The following is a 17,167-nucleotide window of genomic DNA, read 5'->3' as shown; positions in this document are numbered from 1 at the left end:
ACAAAATACATAGTCTAATAAACACTTCATTGAAAGAAGGAAAAGCTCCAAAAGATTGGAAAAGAGCAAATATAGTACCAATATATAAAGGGGAAAATAAGGAAGACCCTACTAACTATAGACCGGTCTCTCTAACAAGTACGATAGCTAAAATTTGTGAAAGAATTATCAAAAGTAGATGGGTAAGGCATTTGGATTCAGACAAGGACGATCATGATTCACAAACTTAATGTGTTTCTATTCAAGACTAATAGATGTAATACAAGAAAGAGATGGATGGGCTGTTTGTTCATTTCTAGACCTGAAAAAAGCTTTTGATAAGGTGCCACATAAGAAGTTGCTTAAGAAATGAGAAACTGCTGGAGGAATACAGGACAAACTGCTGAAGTGGATGGAAGACTTCTTGCATGAAAGAAAAATGAGAGTAGTGATAAGAGACAAACACTCTAATTCGGATGAAGTCATAAGAGGTGTTCCACAAGGAACAGTTCTGGCCCCAATAATGTTTGCTATATGTATCAATGATATGTATAAAGGAATTGAAAGTTATATGAGCTTCTTTGCGGATGATGCAAAATTGTTGAAAAAAGTGAACACTGAAGAAGTGATCTCAATAAAGTATAGGAATGGAGTAGGAAGTGGAAGATGGAATTCAATATTAAGAAGTGTAGTATAATGGAATTTGGAAGAAGCAAAAAAAGAAAAGTGGGATCATATAAACTAGGAGAAGAAATAAAAAAGTAGAAAATGAGAAGGACCTGGGAGTCATTATTATGAATAATATGCCCCCTGAGAAACATATAAATAATTTTTTTTTTAGAAACTTATAATTTAATAAGAACAATCAAAGTGACACATACCTGGATGAAGAAATGGTGAAAAAAATACCAGTCACTTTGATAAGACCAAGATTGGAATATGCAGCGACGACGTGGTCACCAAGTACAAAAAAATGTATAACAAAACTTGAAAGAATACAAAGAGCAATTACAAAACTGGCACCAACACTCTCAGAACTATCATATGAAGAGAGACTAGCAAAACTTAAGCTACAGACATTAGAGCAAAGAATAGAGAGAGGAGACTTGATAACTATTTATAGAATCATGAAAGGCATAGAAACTATTGATACAGAGGATCTAATAAAATGGGATAGTAGAAATACAAGAGGACACGGAAAGAAAATCAAGAAAGACAGTTATAGAAGAGATCTGAAAAAGAATAGCTTTCCCCACAGAGTAATAGACATTTGGAACAAGTTAGACGAAAAAGTGGTGTGTGCAAAAACAATACACGAATTTAAAAACAGTCTAGATAAAATGAGAAATGAAGACGGGATACCACGAACATAGCTCCCCTTCCCGTAAAATACAACCAGGTAAATACACACACACACACACCTGCATTCGAACTACAGTAGTGATGTAGTGATAATAATGATATGGATTTAATTTATATTTTGTGTCCATGTCCAATGCGGCGGCTCACTGCGTGGCAATGTTTAGACCGCTCGTGGACAGCACGATGAATCCGCCACGGTGTTGTTTATAAAATTACATGCAAAGACTGTTGATATTATATTGGACAAACCGGGAACAACTTGGAAACAAGGATTTCCCAACATAAATATAGTGAGGTCTGCCCAGGAAAATAATGCGTCATTTCAGCACAAAGCTTTATACAACCATCATATTGATTGGTCCAAGGCAACAATTTTAACCAAAGAAAAGAACCCACACGAAAGAAATGTAATAGAATGTTGCTTAATATCAGGCACTTTTGATAAGAATATAAATTTAAGTTATGGACATTTTAAATGTGATAAATTGGTAACCTAACTGGTGACCAAGATGTTTCCGCCAGATTGAATCATTTGTGTTTGTCAGGTCGATGGAGGTAAGGTTGTAGTAACATGCTGCAACTGCTAGTGTCCCCGAAGTGTGCACATCATACTGTTTATAAAATTATTATTCTGTATCTGATTATTATACATGTCTTTTAAATTATACAGTATGTTTCAAATATTATATCACATACGAGGATCACTGTTGTATTGTAAATGTATTTATATATAGATTTATTTGCATACTTTATTCAAAGCTTTAATCATTTTCGATGTATTATGTATGTCATGGCGGACGGGCCAATTATATAAAATTTTAGATGCAAGTAACACACTGTAAGCTGCTTCTGCCTACAAATCGGAGAGAATTTTACTGCTGTCATGTCTAGCCTCACCAAGGTCACCGCTCCACATTGTATTGTCTCACCCTTTACCCCTGCGGTTACTACCTGATATCATTTAAACACAACTCTGTATTTTTTTCCTTTAGTTTCAATATGTAATAGACGAAAGTACTTACTGACTGCGAATTTCCCTTCTCCTGTGGTTATTTTGTATTTTCGTATCACGGTGATGTGATTGTCGGCCTCCATTAGGTCTCCTGATGTTGAAGGCTTAGAATTAAAGTGCATTGTGGTTGTTAAAATGTATCTCTAATTACTGGGACCCATTCAGTGTTGTACATATATATATATATACACATATATATATATATATATATATATATATATATATACACACACACATATATATATATATATATATGATTTCAAGAAATCTACAGCGACAATGGCGTTGTTGAGTTTATATTGGAGCTTTAATTTCTCTCGTGCAACACGTTTCTGTGGTGGTTCCAAAGGACATATGAACACCGGCTACAAAGAAGACGAAAGAACACTTCAAAATATTATCACACGTAACATTCAACCCAACAACCCAGACACTAAGATACGCCTAATCGTATACCACAAAACCTCCAAAACACACACCCTGGTTATTAAGAACAACAGCCAGCCCCCCAACCCTCCTCTACAAGAAGTCAACGTCGTGTATAAGTTTGATTGCCCTGTCGGTGATTGTCAGCACCGCACCTCCTCATACATTGGCATGACTTCTATGACCCTCTCCAAAAGACTCTCATACCACCTCCAGAATGGCGCCATCAAAACACATATGACAAAAGAACACAAAACCACCATCACCAGACAAACACTAAACGAAAACACTAAAATAATCTACAAAGCCCACGACCCCCTTCGCCTTAAGATGGCCGAAGCAGTGAACATATACATCGAGAAACCTTCCATTAACATACAACTCATGCCCACAACCACACTCCCAAGCAGTAGACGCACATAACACAAACAATAACACCCCTTTCCACGTACGAAGCGCTACGGATCACGGCTACATGAAATGACCTCTCCCAGTGTTCGGCCAATGTACGGCCTGTATTTAAACCCTGTAATCACCAACTATTGTTACTCCCTCCCTGAGGATGACCGAGTAAGGTCGAAATACGTATAGGAGAATTAAAAAAGAGAAAACCGCACCCAATGTCTTTTGGACACCTTCTCAACTATTTGGAACCACCACAGAAACGTGTTGCACGAGAGAAATTAAAGCTCCAAAATAAACTCAACAACGCCATTGTCGCTGTAGATTTCGTGTAATCATGTATACAACATGGCCTCCGACCAAAATTCATATATATATATATATATATATATATATATATATATACATATACATATATACATATATATATGCTAATAAGAACACGGGTACGTGTGTTCACTTCTGCAAAGTAGACCACTTGGAAAAAAGAAACTAACGAAGCAGAGCGCTTTCGTATATTACATCTTCAGTGCACTTTCTATTTTCTATGTACTTGTTGCACTGAACATGTAGTTTACGAAAGCGCTCTGCTTCGTTAGTTTCTTTTTTCCATGTGGTCTACTTTGCATATATATATATATATATATATATATATATATATATATATATATATATATATTTGAATGATGGAGAACATAAACACAGGGGAAGGCTCGGAACCCTAAACACTCTAACGTTTCGTTCGCGTAGAACTTCTTCAGAGAGTGTATGTAGAACTGCAATTGAAGTTTATGTACTAAATCTAATTACCTTTTCGGACACTTGGGAAAGGTCGTTTTTCTGGCGTGTTTTAGAATTAAAATACTAGTTTGTTTAGCTAAATTAATAAACCCTCCTCGATGATTCGATGAATTATTAGTTGAAATATATGCTGATTCAACAATTCTTCTAGTGAATTTATCAAAACCTTTATGTAGCACTTCAGCTTCTCTCCAGTTTGGTAAATGATCGAATTTTTCCGCATGAACTACTAAAGAATTAGATGTCCTATGTGCTTTTATGTCGTTTTTATGTTCATAAATTCTTTTTTCTAATCCTCTTGACGATTCGCCAAAATAAGCCATTGAGCAACTATTGCACGGGATTTTGTATACGACGCTGTTTTCGGAATTGGTTCTCTTTTCGGAAGTCTTTATTAAATCACCTATCCTCTTGTTAGTTATTTTAGCTATGTTTATACCTGATTTTGTTAAATATTTGTCTATTATTGGTGACGTTTCTGAGCCAGGTACTGATATAAAATTGGTATTATTTTTATCATTTCTCTCATTCTTTCCGCGATTGTAAATATCTATTGCTTTTCTTTTTGTTCTTTTCAACATTCCCTCTGGATATCCAAGTTTGTCAAAGGTTTTCATAATGTAATCAAATTTGCTTTCTAGGTATTCATTACTACAGATTCGTAGTGCCCTGAGAAAAAATCCTATTACTATACCACTCTTTGTCCTATCATCATGTGCGGAGAAGTAATGTACTAAATCCTCTTTGTTTGTTTCCTTTCTGTATACTGAGAAAGTTACAGTTTTTCCCACTCGTCGTATTAACGTATCTAGGAAGGGCAATTGTCCGTTTTGTTCCTCTTCTACGGTGAACTGAATATCGCTGTTGACCGCGTTAAGCATTCTCACTTTATTATTTACATTGGTGTTTTCGGGGATGATTGCGAGGACGTCGTCTACATATCTAAACCAGTGTGATCCCCTACCATTGATTCTGATAAAGTTTTCTTTTTCTAATAACTCCATATATAGAGAGGCCATCACTGAACTTAAAGGACTACCCATAGCGAGACCTCTATGTTGTTCATATTCGTCACCATTAAAAGTAAACGCACCGAAATTTACGCATAAATCTATCAATTCTATATGATCTTGTTTTCTTATGGGTAGGTCAGTATCGTTCATATCTTTTATTACTCTCTTTACTGCTTCTAACACACCGTCAGTGGAAATATTTGTATATGACGCCTTGACATCATAGCTTACTAACTTTTTCCCCGTGAAATCTAAATCTTTTAGTCTTGTCAAAAGATCGTTAGAATTTTTCAAATGTGTATTGCTGATCGATCCCATTGCCTGTGATAACGGTTTGGCTAGACATTTCGCTAGTCTGTGGGGTGCACTGCCAACCCCTGAAGTTATGGGTCGCATTGGAACGTTGGGTTTGTGAATTTTTGGAATACCGCGCATTCTGGGAGGATTGGAGTATTCCTCCAAAAGTCCCATTAATTTCTTTCCTTTTTCAGTTTTATCAAGCATTTTTCTGGCATGTTTTTTTAATTTATCTGCTTCATTCGTTGCGCAACATATATGTTTTTTGCGATAAGTATTGTCGTCATCTAAGAGCTCTAACATTTTACTGATATAGTCCTCTTTTGATAAGATCACGATACCACCTCCTTTATCTGCATTGCTGATTACTATGTCTTTGTCTAAGCCTAGATTTATTAAGGCTTTCTTGAATCTTCTGGGGATGACGCATTCGTTTTTAACGGCTAACGCTTGGTAACATGTAACAATCCCCTGTTTGAATCCTTTTTCAATATCGCTGTCACTCCATCTATAGTTTCTCTTAATAAAATCTGTGAATCCCCTTGTGTTAATACCAGTGTCGAATTTAAGTCCTAGCGATAGAGCTTGAATTTCAGTATTCGATAATCTCCTATCTGAAAGATTTGTTATAATTTCACACCTTCCAATTTTATTCCAATCGCTGTTGTCACATAGACTGTTTAATTTTCGATCTAGTCTTTCACTTTGTGATGTCTTTTCTTTTTCTAATTTATAAATTAGGTGTGATGGTAATTGCACTCCAAAAAACATAAAAGCACATAGGACATCTAATTCTTTAGTAGTTTATGCGGAAAAATTCGATCATTTACCAAACTGGAGAGAAGCTGAAGTGCTACATAAAGGTTTTGATAAATTCACTAGAAGAATTGTTGAATCAGCATATATTTCAACTAATAATTCATCAAGGAGGGTTTATTAATTTAGCTAAACAAACTAGTATTTTAATTCTAAAACACGCCAGAAAAACGACCTTTCCCAAGTGTCCGAAAAGGTAATTAGATTTAGTACATAAACTTCAATTGCAGTTCTACATACACTCTCTGAAGAAGTTCTACGCGAACGAAACGTTAGAGTGTTTAGGGTTCCGAGCCTTCCCCTGTGTTTATGTTCTCCATCATTCAAATAATTTGTCTAAAATACTTATCAATATATATATATATATATATATATATATATCTATAAATATATTTATGTATATATATATATGTATATATATATATATATATATATATATATGTATATAATATATATATACACACACGCACACACACACACACACACACACGCATATATATATATACATATATATATACATATGTATGTATATATATATACATATATATATATATATATATATGTTGCAGAAACCACAGGGAAATTAAAGTCGGAATACTAAACGTTTTCGTCTATTACGACATCCTCAGAGTACAAGAAAGAGAAAATAGAACATAATATTTATACAGAAATTAGAAAACTGGGAAAGGTTATAGCCACATAAAAGCTTCGTACAATATATATACACATTCATATACAAATGGAACTAATAATAATAATAATAATAATAATAATAATAATAATAATAATAATAATAATAATAATAATAATAATAATAATAATAATAATAATAATAATAATAATAAAACAATAAAGCAGTAAAACGTACACATATACAAATGGAACTAATAATGATAATAATAATAAAACAAAACAATGAAACAATAAAGCAGCAAAACAAGGGAGCATAACCGTGTGTCCGAAACGTCCACAGGACATCTGGCACAATCAGAAGCCATGGTACTGCTTGACTATCCTATTAATTAAAAAAAATTCTAGTTTAGATAACCCTAAACTCAAATTGATATTGTTATTAAAATTGCTCTTAATAAAACCAGATTCGATGATGTTCCTTTCTAAAACAGAATTACAAACAAATTTTTTTTTTAACATTGTACCAGTCAATACTATGATTAGTGTCTCTTACATGGACAAAACACCCACTAGACATATATATGATATTTTTGTGTAAAAAGTGCATTTTAAAATCAACCCATTTTATGTTACCACTATGCGGATTTTATTCGAACCCGTTTTTCTCTGTATCTGTCCCGCAGTTCCTGAGACCGTTCCAAAGACGATGCGGCTGACAGAGTTCCTGCGGACGGTGGCGAGGCTCTCCGGCGTCAAAGTCCTCTGCCTCGAGGGAGGCTGCGGCGTCTGCACCGTCGTGGCCACGACGCCGGACCTTGAGCTTGGGGGCACCAAGACTTTCAGTCTCCAGTCGGTAAAGGCATCCACTCCCATTCTCTCTCTCTTTCCACAAAGTCTTGTTTGGTTGTATTCAACGGCTTCTTTTGTTTCATCTGACAGTTCACAAAAGAATCCTAATATTCCTTGTCTTGTGTACTCTTCACCTTGTTGCAAACCCACTGTTTCTTACGTCTGAGACTGTGGTGATGTGTTGGACACCAAGGTTATTAGGTTTCATTGCTATTTTCCTCGGGATATCTCTCCATGACCTGGTTTACTTTTATTTCAAATATGTCCCACTTCTGAGAGGCATTCAGCGCTGAGATGTACCGGCCCTGTATAGTGTTCGGATCTGCAATGATTATTTCCTTATTTATCATCCGCTACACGTGTTACTTCTCTCCAACCTGTCGTTTTCACTTCATTGTCAGTTCAAGCTCAACAGTGACCATATACTGACGCCTGCTTCCGCACCCTAAGCGAGAGTAGTGTTATTTGTGAGTACCTATTTTGTTTATCAACCTGCTGGTTCACCTCCAAATCCCGTTACAGTCCCTTGTAGTAGTGGTTCAACTCTATCCTTGGATGCAGTCATCCTGCACTTTTGTTGAGTCTTCCTCATTAATATTAGTCTTATCTAAACTACCTTAAAGTACTATGTTGTATCTTTCGTCTTTGTTGAATATATTCTCAAACGATATCTCAAGTTCACTTACAACCAGTTTATCATCATGTCTAGGGCTATAAATAGCATCTATCAAAAGTGAGTACCGTCCTTTTAGTTTAATATCGTTCAACATCAGTACTCTTCATCTCCTCTTTACGAATTATAATTACATCCTTTTTACATACTGTTTGGATATAGCGATGAATTCCATCCCGTCTGTCTATTTGGGAGACATCTTACTATCGACACATTCTGTGAAAGCCTGGTTTCTGTCAATTAGACGGTATCAGGGTTATAGTGCTCCAAGAGTACCTTTATTTCCTAGGTTTTACTTCTAATGTTCTGGACATTTACTATCATGAATTACTGCTGTTATATTTCGTCGGTTTGTTTTTTAATTGTCTTCGGAGTCCTATTAATGTATCATTATGTATCATTCTTAATGTAAGAAAAATGTGGTGTGTTGCTTCAGGTTCAACCTAGTGGCAAAATCGATTTATACAACTTAGGTTTTGTTCGGAGAGTTAGGTCAGCTGTTCCTCCGTTGTCGTTATATATTTATTTGCTTCTGCATCCAGTGTGACGCTTTATTGCACCCACATAATCACTGTTTTCCTCTCACATTATATATTCAACAAGTGTTTGAAGTTAATAACCGATCTAGACCTTGCGAGTATGAAATTTGGTTAACGATACGAATACTGCTGCCCAACTATTTAGCATCAACACCATCATCAGAAGAGGGTGTGGCCAATAGGACAATTGCCGTGATTCCGAATATAGTTAGATTAACCTCTGATGTATTTAATCTTACAATGAGTGTGGGGTAGGTAGGTTGATGTATCCCCAGCTGAGTTTACATCATCGGCATGGTGGTGACGCCCTTTACATGCAGAAACAGAATTCTTTCCCAGCGGGTCTTTTCGCCGACTTGAGATATTTCGGGTGATGTTATGTTTTTCATGCAATATTTTGACTTTGCATTCTATCATGATTTTTGACAGTATATTAAATACATATGTGGGGTTAAGTGAGGTGAGGTTAGTGTAGGTCAGGCGAGGTGAGATGAGGTGAGATAAGTGAAGGTGGGGTTGGGTTAGGGTGGGGTGGTGTGGGTTAGGTAAGGCCACCTCGGTAGTTCCAAAGTCGGGTAAGGAATCCGAAGTTGAGAGGAGGGATACGTTGGGAAATAATTCTTTTCTTACCTCTTTACAGGTTCCATTCTGACCAATACCAAGGGATTTCATTCAGTTGAGGGTGCACCACCATAACAAACGAGTAAATGATTTATAAGTCCTAACTCATTCCGCAGTGCCAGGCACTCGTCTATGGCTGTGTGGGGTGGAGCATCGAGACCATTGAACACCTGGGAGACAAGTTCCGTGGCTATAACGTTCTTCAGAAGACTCTGCACAGATTTTATGGAACTCAGTGTGGCTATTGTTCTCCAGGCATGATCATGACCATGCACGGGTACGTGGAGATCACGGGTTGCATTGTTTTACTTAAGCCCTACCGTAGCGGGTGCCACAGTTTCTTTTGTCCGCGCTCCCAACAAACTACTCTACTCTATCTCAGTGGTATTTCCTCGGGAGCGATGAGGTCATATTTAATTTCTGTTAATCCTGGCCGCGGCAGCGGGTAGCACTTTTCTTTTTTATTCTGGTTGCCGCTAGTTTACTTTATTCATATCCGTGGCACCCCTTCAGTAACGAAGGGAACGAATGACAGTTGTAGTGATTTAAAACAAAAAGTTTAATTTTTTCTGTTTTGGTAGTTAACAAATACATGTGTAAATATGTTATAGATTTGTTGAATAATTGCTTAATAATATACAAGGGTGATGTATATTTTTCAATCATGTCCAATCTTAGACATCTGAATTCAAATATCTGGGTTTATGAGGTAACTAAAACCCATAATTCAGTAATATTTCAACACATACATGTATGTTAATCTCAGTCACACAACAAAACATTTACTTATTTTATTATGAAAGTTAAGGGTCTCTTACGTAATGTCAAGTTGTTCGCCCCGGTTGATAATTCTCTATTTACCCAAGTTCCTGTTGAAAATATATTGAGGTTTCTTGAAGAATAATCAATATTTACACAAATAAAGCCATTTTACTTATATAAAAAAGGTCATAACCACGCTATGTGTATCTTCAAATTGCTTTTCCTTTCAAAGGAAATAGTATTGATTGAACATATCTGGACTTTGAGAAAGCTTTTGATATTGTCCCGCAATAGAAACTACTAACTTAACTCGCTTCGCATGGAATAAGAGGTAACTTGGTAAGCTGGGTTAGAAACTGGTTGAGCAGTCATAAACAGTGAGTTATTTTAAATGATAAAACTTCTATTTGGGAATATCCTACTAATGGAGTTCCTTAGGTTTGCGATGTATGGACAAAGGGCTTTAATGTTCATAAAATATATCGATGGCATTGACTGTGGATTTGAATCTTGAGTCCAAAGTCACTGTGGAATAGCAAATGATTATTCGTGTCAAGTGGATATTCAAAGGGATTTAGACACACAAGAACAATGGTCTCAAAAGTGGCGAATGAAATTTAAATCAAGTTAATGTAATTATGCTTATAGGTAAGTATAATACTACGTACAACTACAAGTGATTCGGAGAAACTCAACAAAAATGGAAAATAAAAAGGATATTGGTGCAATAATCAGTAACGACTTTAAAGCATCCAGATATCGTGTTTCTTCCTCAAAGAAAGCAAATAAAAGTCCACTTATCATCAGCCAATCATATAGATCACGGGTCCCTTCTTAGTTGGAATATGCTGTTTCCGTATGGTTTCCAAATCTCATTAAAGACACAGGTAGATTGAAAGAGTGCAGCGGTGACTCAAACATTCATACCGAATATAAGAAACAAAACACGAAAACCATTTAAAAAATTTGAACCTATTTTCTGAACAAAAGGAGACTCAGTGGGGTACTTAATAGAGGCCTTTAAGATTTCAAAGGGAATTGATAATATCAAAATTGAAAAGATTTTCACAATGAATACTAACGGGACAAGAACTAACAGACTCAAGCTGTCAGATCGAAGATTTAACCTAGAAGTAGGTAAAATAAAATTAATAACATTGCCAAACGTGTCGTCAGTGAATAGAATGAGCTTAAATTCGTTTGAACAAACGTCTAAGCATTTTTTTTATCCGACTTTGTTTCTAGACCATTGTCGGCATGCTTTATCACTATATTTTACTCTAAAAAAAAAAAAAAAAAAAAATCTTTCCGCTGCTGACACTTGAATGATGGCAGACATCTCAAGTCCAAGGGCGCCTTCAAGGCTGACGAAATAGAGAAACTCTTGGACGGGAACCTCTGCCGCTGCACCGGGTACCGCCCCATCGTCGACGCCTTCAAAAGTCTAGCGGAAGATGTCCCGGAGTACCTAAAGAGCAGAATACCAGACATTGAGGTAAGGATGGCTAAGGGGTTTCTCGGGTGAAGTTGGGACCCAGGGGGAAAGGGGTATCAGGGAGAACGGGATTGAAAGATAAAATTGAGCAGTAGTCGTCCTCAGTTGAGCAGTAGTTGTCACTCAGGTCAGGTCAACCGGGTAGCTACCTCAATTAGTGATATGGCGAGTGGTTGTGTTACCGTGTTCAGCGCCGATGAGGTACAATCTCTACTTAGTAGAATTGAAGCCTTGGAGGATGCTGTAAAGTGCCTTAAAGACAAGAATCGAGTTCTCCGCTCGAAGGCCCAAAGCATGGAAGACAAAACTAGCTATGAGCCTGGATGGAAAATGGCGAAAAATAAGAAGCGGAAAAGTAAAAAAAACAAAAAAAAGTCCTCACCAGCTCCGCCCGATTGCAAGAACTCGTTTCAAGCACTAGCGAATCTGCAGGAAGAAGAAACAAATGAAATTCAAGAGAAGAAGGGAAGGGCAGACGCTGGATCCCTGCCCACAGGTAAGATTTTGGTTGTAGGAGACAGTCAAGTGAGGTACTTAGACAGGCTTTCTACGATAAAGATAGGAAACATAGAACGCAGGTGTGTTTCCCCAGCGCGGGGATAGATGTTAGAGATAGGACTGAAGAGTGTTTAGTAGGGGAAGGTAAGGACCCTGTAGTTTGCTTAAGTGCCGGGGGCAATGATATAGGTAAGTTAGAGAGTGAGGAATTGTTTGTGCGGTTCCGGGATGCGCTAGACAAGATTAGAAATAAGGGAGGTGTTCCTGTTGTATGTGGAATCCTTCCGACGCGTAGAGTTGAAGGCATGTGGCATTCCAGGACTGTTGCAATGAATTGTAGGCTGACAAAACATTGTAAGGTCAATGGATAGGCATTTGTCGACAACTGGGACAGCTTTTATAGTAAGAATCATCTATATACAAAGGACGGGATGCACTTGTCGCCCAGAGGATTTCGGGTCCTTGCTGAATCCCTTGAGCGAGAAGTAGGCATCCTACAGAGTTTTTTCGGGTAGATTACGTGGGAGTAGGAGGGGGGAAGTATCGGAATATAGTTTAGGCAATAGAAACAACTTAGAGAGGGACTGTGAAAAGAATCACCAAAGCAGGTGAAGGGAAGATAAACTTAAAGTTTACTATACAAATAGCAGAAGCATAACTAACAAAATTTATTTGCTACGAGATAAAGCATGAGTAGAGAACTTCGATATAGCTATTACTGAATCCTGGATCAACATGATTGATAAACATTTCCTTCCGGAAATCGAAATAGAAAGATATAATTTTGTTCACAAGGATAGGGTTGGCAGGAGTGGGGGAGGTGTAGCACTTTTCGTTAGAAATACAATAAACTGAATAATCAACAATTCGATTAAGGAAGAGGACTGTACGGAATCTATTTCGGTAGAGATTATAGGCAAGAATAAGAAAGTTATTATTGGCGTCTTGTATAGACCTCCGAACATCAGCATTGAGCAGACTGATCCCCTGATTCATGAAATTCACAGTGTCCCAGTACAAAAACGTCGTGATCATGAGAGATTTTAATTATATATTATAGAAGCATTGACTGGGAAACTTTAATAGGAGATCAGGAAACGAAGAAATTCCTAGATGTGGTGCAGGATAATTTGCTAAAAACAAGTGATTACCGATCCTACGAGGGGAGAAAATACTCTGGACTTACTTTTAACTAATAAGGAGCACCTAATGAGCAACGTAAAAGTGGGAAATAGTCTAGGCTCTAGCGATCATCAAGAAATAAAATTTAATATTATTTGGGAAGAATTAAAAAGTACGAATGAAGTCCAAGTACCAGTCTTCAGGAGAGCAAACTTTGACAATATAAAAACCTATTTAAAATTGAATATGAAATGTTATACGGACTTTACGGACGTTTCGGAAATTGTCGACGGGGTCAGGTCATGACCAGGGGTCGGGTCACGGAGAGTAATATGCATACCTTGGGTCAGGTCACTTGGGGGCGGGGGCTCAACAGACAGGTCAGCAATTTGGATGAAATGTATAACAATCTAACTGATTTAATTATTAATGCACAAAATACATTTATCCCCCTGAAGTCAATACATAAAAGTAGTAATACTCCCAAATGGATGACGGGCAGATTGAAATATGAGATCGGAATGAAAAGAGGACTTTACGTAAAAATAAACAACGGGGAATCACACCTTAGATCAAGATATAACGAAATGGCAAAGCTGGTTAAAAGGAATACACATACAGCGAAACGTAATTATGAAATTAAGGTTGCCAGCCAAGCAAGATCCAACCCAAAGGGTTTCTTTCATCTCTATAGAAGAAAAAAATAAAGAAAGAATAGGACCAATTAAAAACAATGAAAATGTCATGATAGAATCAGAGGAAAAAATGAGTGAGGAGTTTAACAATTATTTTCTATCGGTGTTTACTAATGAGAGGTTAGATAAAGTACCTGACTGCGATCCGATTTTCAGAGGGGACGAAGAAAATTGTCTATCTAATATCAGCATTAGTAAAGAACTAGTCAAGCAGATTGAGTCTTAAAGCTACAAAATCCCCGGGCCCAGACAAAATTTTTCCGAGAATGCTTAAGGAGCGTAAATTTGAAATCTGCAACCAGATAACTGAAATATTTAATAAATCGGTAGACACTGGTTTTGTGCCTACAGCTTTGAGGCAGACAAACGTTGTTCCTGTTTTTAAGGGAGATAGATCGTCTATATACAACTACAGGCCAATCAGTTTGACATTTATAGAAAAACTGCTTGAATCAGTAATAGTAAATAGACTCAGAGAACACATCGAAAGACATAATTTAATTCGTGATTCACTAAAGTATATACGGCGTCAGATAACAATGATAATTACGATGTTATTTACCTCGACTTTAGCAAAGCGTTCGACAAGGTGCCACACCAGAGACTACTAAATAAAATCAAAGCCCATGGCATAGGAGGAAACGTGTTAGAATTAGTAACAGAAAACAGCGGGTCACCATAAATGGAGTAAAATCTAGGTGGGGCAATGCTTCTAGTGGGGTTCTCCAGGGCTCGGTTTTGGGTCCCTTGTTGTTCATTATGTACATAAACGACTTAGACGATGGGATAAATAATGATGTTAGTAAGTTTGCGGACGACACTAAAATAGGACGCCTAATTAGGTCAGGAGACGACGCAGATATTCTGCAGGATGATATTAACAAATTGTTCACATGGTCGGTGAAATGGCAAATGAACTTCAATATCTCTAAGTGTAGCGTGTTAAATGTATGGCTACACAACCCCGAAAATAGATATAGCTTATATAACACGCTTTTAGAGAAAACTGAGTGCAAGACTTGGGAGTTCTAGTGAGTCCGGACCTTAAAACCAGGAAACAGTGCGTTAGCGCCAGAAATAAAGCTAACAGACATTAGGTTTCATTGCTAGGACGGCAACGAACAGAAATGCAGAGGTAATTATTAAACATTATCTAGCGATAGTTAGACCCATCCTTGACTATGCGGTACAGTTTTGGTCTCCGTCCTATAGAATGGACATTAATTCACTAGAATCAGTACAGAGAAGAATGACCAAAATGATACATGGACTCAGAAATTTGCTTTAGAAGAGAGGCTTAGGCACTTTAACTTACACTCTTTGGAAAGACGCAGATTGCGGGGTGATCTAATAGAGATGTTCAGGTGGATCAAAGGCTTTAACAAGGGTGATGCAAACAAGGTCATCATATCAAAACAACAGGGCAGGACTCGCAGTAATGGTTATAAACTGGACAAATTTAGATTTAAGGAGGAAATAGGCAAGAATTAGTTGACGAATGGAATAAACTTAGTAACGATGTAGTAAGCGCTTAAAATATCAGTTGTTTTAAGAAACGATTAGACAACTTTATGGATGGGGATGACAGGTGGTGATGGATACGGAGCTGCCTAGTGTAGGCCTTATGGTATCTTGCAGTCTTCTTCATTCTTATGTTCCTATGTTCTTATACCAGCTTGATATACGTGTGTGCATGAATCTTTGTATGTACATTCATGTATATATATATATATATATATATATATATATATATATATATATATATGATTTGGATGATGGAGAACATAAACACATGGGTAGGCACGGAACCCAAAACACTCTAATGTTTCGTTCGCGTAGAACTTCTTCAGAGAGTGTACGGAAAACTGTAATTGAAGTTTATGTACTGAATTTAGTTATCTTGTCGGATACTTGGAAAAGGTCGTTTTTCTGGCGTGTTCTAGAATTAAAATACTAGTTTGTTTTGCTAAATTGTTCAATCCTCCTCGATGGTTCGATGAATTCTTAGTTGAAATATATGTTGATTCTACAATTCTTCTAGTGAATTTATCAAAACCTTTATGCAGCACTTGAGCTCCTCTTCAGTTTGGTACACGATCGAATTTTTCCGCATGGGCTACTAAAGAATTAGATGTCCTATGTGCTTTTATGCCGTTTTTATGTTCATATATATATTTTTTTATTTAATCCCCTTGATGACTCGCCATAATATGCCATTTTGGGTTCCAGGACAATTTCCCCCGGAGGACAATTGCCCCCGTAATCAATTGCCCCCTGGGACAATTGCCCTCTAGGACAATTTCCCCCGTTGTCAATTGCCCCCTGGGACAATTGCCCCTTAGGACATTTACCCCCGTTGACAATTTCCCCCGTTGACAATTCAACTAAACAAGATAATGTGACTCAACGCAGACTGTACCCTGTTAATTTTACCCAAAACTTTATTCATAAAGTCAAAGAGTGAAAATACTTTTAGTTGCAATTTCCCCCGTGAACAATTGAAATAAATACAAATACAAAGTTAATTTTGTTCAAAAATTTATTTATAAAGTCAAAGAGTAAAAATATATTTAGTTGCAAAGAATGAAAATATGCTTAGTTTTGTTTAAAACCTTAGTTTATACGCAATTCCTCTTAAGTAATAAAAAATCTCTCTGTTGTTGTAATCGTTCACTAAACCGACTATTCGCTGGGAGCAATCTTTATACCTTTTCCGTGATCCTTCATTTGCAATGCCGGCTGCACTCTGAGCTCTATCGCTAGGTCACTGGTTCGTCACTGGTATTAACACAAGGGGGTTCACATATTTCATTAAGAGAAATTATAGATGGAATGACAGCGATATTGAAAAAGAATTCAAACAGGGAATTGTTACATGTTACCTAGCGGTAGCCAATAAAATTGAAAGCGTCATCCCCAGAAGATTCAAGAACACTTTAATAAATCTAGGCTTAGACAAAGACATAATAATTACCAATGCAGATAAAGAAGGTGGTATCGTGATCTTATCAAAATATTATATCAGTAAAATGTTGGAGCTCTTAGATGACGACAGTACTTATCACAAAAAACAAGTAGGTCTCGCAGCGAGTGAAGCAGATAAATTAAAAATACATGTCAGAGAAAATCTTAATAAAACTGAAAAAGGAAAGAAATTAATAAGACTTTTGGA

The 17,167-nt window shown here is 36.9% G+C and overlaps 1 protein-coding gene across 3 annotated transcripts in view; it reads left to right on the top strand.

Moving 5' to 3' along the window:
- LOC143023927 (uncharacterized) overlaps positions 1-17,167 on the top strand; it is a 121,876-nt gene that overhangs the window by 31,212 nt on the left and 73,497 nt on the right. For 2 of the 3 annotated variants that reach the window (XM_076182606.1, XM_076182599.1), the window contains 3 exons: positions 7,425-7,594; positions 9,540-9,700; positions 11,521-11,680. In XM_076182606.1, coding sequence (XP_076038721.1) covers positions 7,448-7,594; positions 9,540-9,700; positions 11,521-11,680 — 468 coding nt within the window. In that variant the 5' untranslated portion in view covers positions 7,425-7,447. Of the gene's footprint in view, positions 1-7,424; positions 7,595-9,539; positions 9,701-11,520; positions 11,681-17,167 lie in introns of those variants that run through there. The other variant, XM_076182614.1, reaches the window with a different exon arrangement.

Source organism: Oratosquilla oratoria, chromosome 3, assembly GCF_046742065.1.
Source record: "Oratosquilla oratoria isolate Oo_2021 chromosome 3, ASM4674206v1, whole genome shotgun sequence".
Classification (NCBI taxonomy): domain Eukaryota; kingdom Metazoa; phylum Arthropoda; class Malacostraca; order Stomatopoda; family Squillidae; genus Oratosquilla; species Oratosquilla oratoria.
This window is presented reverse-complemented; position numbering and strand designations above follow the sequence as displayed.